The sequence below is a fragment of the Poromitra crassiceps genome (genome assembly GCF_964638095.1).
Source record: "Poromitra crassiceps genome assembly, chromosome: 20".
In the NCBI taxonomy this organism is placed as follows: Eukaryota; Metazoa; Chordata; class Actinopteri; order Beryciformes; family Melamphaidae; genus Poromitra; species Poromitra crassiceps.
The window spans coordinates 8276398-8279677 of NC_139637.1; the positions used below are offsets into that span (position 1 = coordinate 8276398).

The following is a 3280-nucleotide window of genomic DNA, read 5'->3' on the forward strand; positions in this document are numbered from 1 at the left end:
CGGTGTGTGTGTGTGTGTGTGTGTGTGTGTGTGTGTGTGTGTGTGTGTGTTCGCGCGTTGCTCCGCGGCTCTGGGGGGAAGGGATCTCTGTCCGTTCTGTGTGTGTGTCTCCGGGCTTGTGACTGTAAAATCGCCAAGCCATTTCCGCGGGAGGCGGCTGCTTTTGGTCCCGTGGCTTTTGGGTCCCGTGGCTGTGGCTTCTCTCGGTCTCTGTCGCCACTTAGTGGTCGGTAAAATAGATTACACACATGCTCTTGCTCCAAATAGTTATCTCGAAGATGTAAAAGGGGTTGATTGATGTCCCACCGTCAAAAAAAAAAAATGTTTATGTAAGACGAGTTAGCTCGTCCTTGGCACTTAAGCGCTGGATTATGTAAGACGAGTTAGGTCGTCTATGGCACTTAATGAGTTAAGTCAAAGTTATATAAAAAGTATAGAATCAAATGTTTGAAAGCAACACGATCAAACAATGTGAATTTAACCTTAAATTGTTGGAAACATGAGAGATGTTTAGTTTGGTGACATGAATAAAATACAAACATAACAAAGGTCCAAAAGAAAGAGATTTTAACCTGTCAATCATCAACAACAGACTGTGTGTGTGTGTGTGTGTGTGTGTGTGTGTGTGTGTGTGTGTGTGTGAGTGTGAGAGATCCTGTACAGAGTGAAGCATCATGTCAGCAGCTGTGTTTGGTCACAGTGTGTTTCTCTCTCACTCCTCTATCTAACACAGAGACACTTTGTCACCATAACCCAGATAGAACCCAGGGTACAGAGGTTCAGTGAAGGTGCAGTTGAACGTGTGGAGATGAATCAGTTTGTCAGAGGAAACGTTGTAGAAGGACAGAGAGCCAGCAGGACAGTCAAGATACACTGCGACTCTGTTAGAGCGAGAGGAGGGTAGAGGTATGTCTGTGTAGCTGTTATTGTGCCAGGCTCTGTAACGATCATCATAGCACCTCAGACTCCAGGACTTTTCATTCCCTCCAAGCAAGCTGTCATTACCCTGTCCTCTCCTGCTGATTCCTCTGTAAGTCACTCCTATAACAACCACTCCTTCCCTCTCCACCTCCCAATAACAGCGACCAGTCAAACCATCTCTACACAGCAGCTGACCCCAGCCGTCAAATCTCTCTGGATGATCAGGATATGGCTGCTGCTTCTCTCCCCTCGTCACCTTTCTGTTGTCTTCAGACAGGAGGAGGTGTCTGCCTGCTGTGTTTGGGTCCAGTGTGAGTTCACAGGCATCTGATGAGACAACAAGACTCAATACAGAAACTCTTTTGATTCTAATAGAGCTGTTTATTATCTGTTGATTTATGAACACTTTGACCTTTAATCTCTTCACACTTTCATGGTGACACATTCTATCAGCCATCATCTTCATTCACAGCAGGACTGAATGAAGAGATGTCACAAGCTGCTGTGAGGGACTTTCCATGTCAGCAGTTGACTGTTTAATACTTTATTTAGCTGAAACAAAGGAGGCTATTCTGATGTCTCTGTCAAAGCATAACACTGCTTTTAACACCATTGATATCATTTATATAGTCAAACATGTTCAAGTCCAAACTCTACTTCAATCTGCCTTTTCTCATGTTGATACCAGAGTAGGACACACACACACACACACACACACACACACACACACACACACACACACACACACACACACACACACACACACACCGCACGCACACACACACACACCACACACACAGACACCTCACCCCACCCCCCCCCCCCCACATACACACACACACCTCACCCCCCCCACACACACCTCACCTCACCCCCCACATACACACACACACCTCACCCCCCCGACACACACCTCACCTCACCCCCCCCACATACAAAGACACCTCACCTCACCCCCCCCACACACAGACACCTCACCCCCCCCCCCCCCACATACACACACACACACACACACACACACACACACACACACACACACACACACATTTAAATGATTTATTTATGTCCACATAGATACAGAGTACAAAGGACATAAACACTAGTAATGCAATCAGATGTTGGGAGTTGGTCAGATACAAGAGTGCCTAATTGGCGACCACAATAATGCATACAAAGAAGATATAATACCGCACAGGGTGATGACAAAGGCAGATTGACATACAGTTATACTGTAATACAAGATAAGGGACAGCATCCAATTTCATGGGTACAAAAAGCAGCGCCTTCTCCATATTGAGCGACTGCCAATGATAGCAGATACTGAACAATACCTTGCTAACTGTTTGGCCCTTCTCTTAGGTAGACCAGCCAACTGAAGGCCTCTCACAACCAGCTTATGGACATGACCCAGGCTACCAAATATGACACACACACACACACACACACACACACACACACACACACACACACACACACACACACACACACACACACACACACACACACACACACACACACACACCTCACCTCACCCCCCACACACACACACCTCAGCCCCCCCCACATACACAGACACATCAGCCCCCCCCCACACACACACCTCACCCCCCCCACATACACACACACCTCACCTCCCCACATACACACACACCTCACCTCCCCACACACACAGACACCCCCCCCCCACACACACACAGACACCTCACCCCCCCCCCACATACACAGACACCTCACCCCCCCCACACACACACAGACACCTCACCCCCCCCCCCACATACACAGACACCTCACCCCCTCCCCCACACACACACAGACACCTCACCCCCCCCCCACATACACAGACACCTCACCCCCCCCCCCACACACACAGACACCTCACCCCCACCTCACCCCCCCCCCACACACACAGACACCTCACCCCCCCCACACACACAGACACCTCACCCCCCCCCACATACACAGACACCTCACCCCCCCACACACACACACAGACACCTCACGCCCCCACACACACACACACACAGACACCTCACCCCCCCCCCCCCACATACACACACACCTCACCTCACCCCCCCACACACACACAGACACCTCACCCCCCCACACACACACACCTCACCTCCCCCCACACACACACACCTCACCCCCCCCACATACACACACACCTCACCTCACCCCCCCCCCACACACACACAGACACCTCACCCCCCCACACACACACACCTCACCCCCCACATACACAGACACGTCACCTCCCCCCCCACACACACACAGACACCTCACCTCACCCCCCCCCCACACACACACCTCACCCCCCCCCCACATACACACACACCTCACCTCACCCCCCCCCCACACA

At 51.0% G+C, this 3280-nt stretch overlaps 1 protein-coding gene across 1 annotated transcript in view; it reads right to left on the reverse strand.

The window, feature by feature from the left end:
- Positions 1–686: 686 nt before the first annotated feature.
- The window catches only part of LOC310794824 (NLR family CARD domain-containing protein 3-like), a gene marked incomplete at its 5' end in the record, with an annotated part of 18061 nt that continues 15467 nt past the window's right edge, over positions 687–3280 (reverse strand). Inside the window, one exon of the mRNA XM_083656878.1 lies at positions 687–1248. Coding sequence (XP_083513004.1) covers positions 725–1248 — 524 coding nt within the window. The 3' untranslated portion in view covers positions 687–724. The remainder of the gene's footprint in view (positions 1249–3280) is intronic.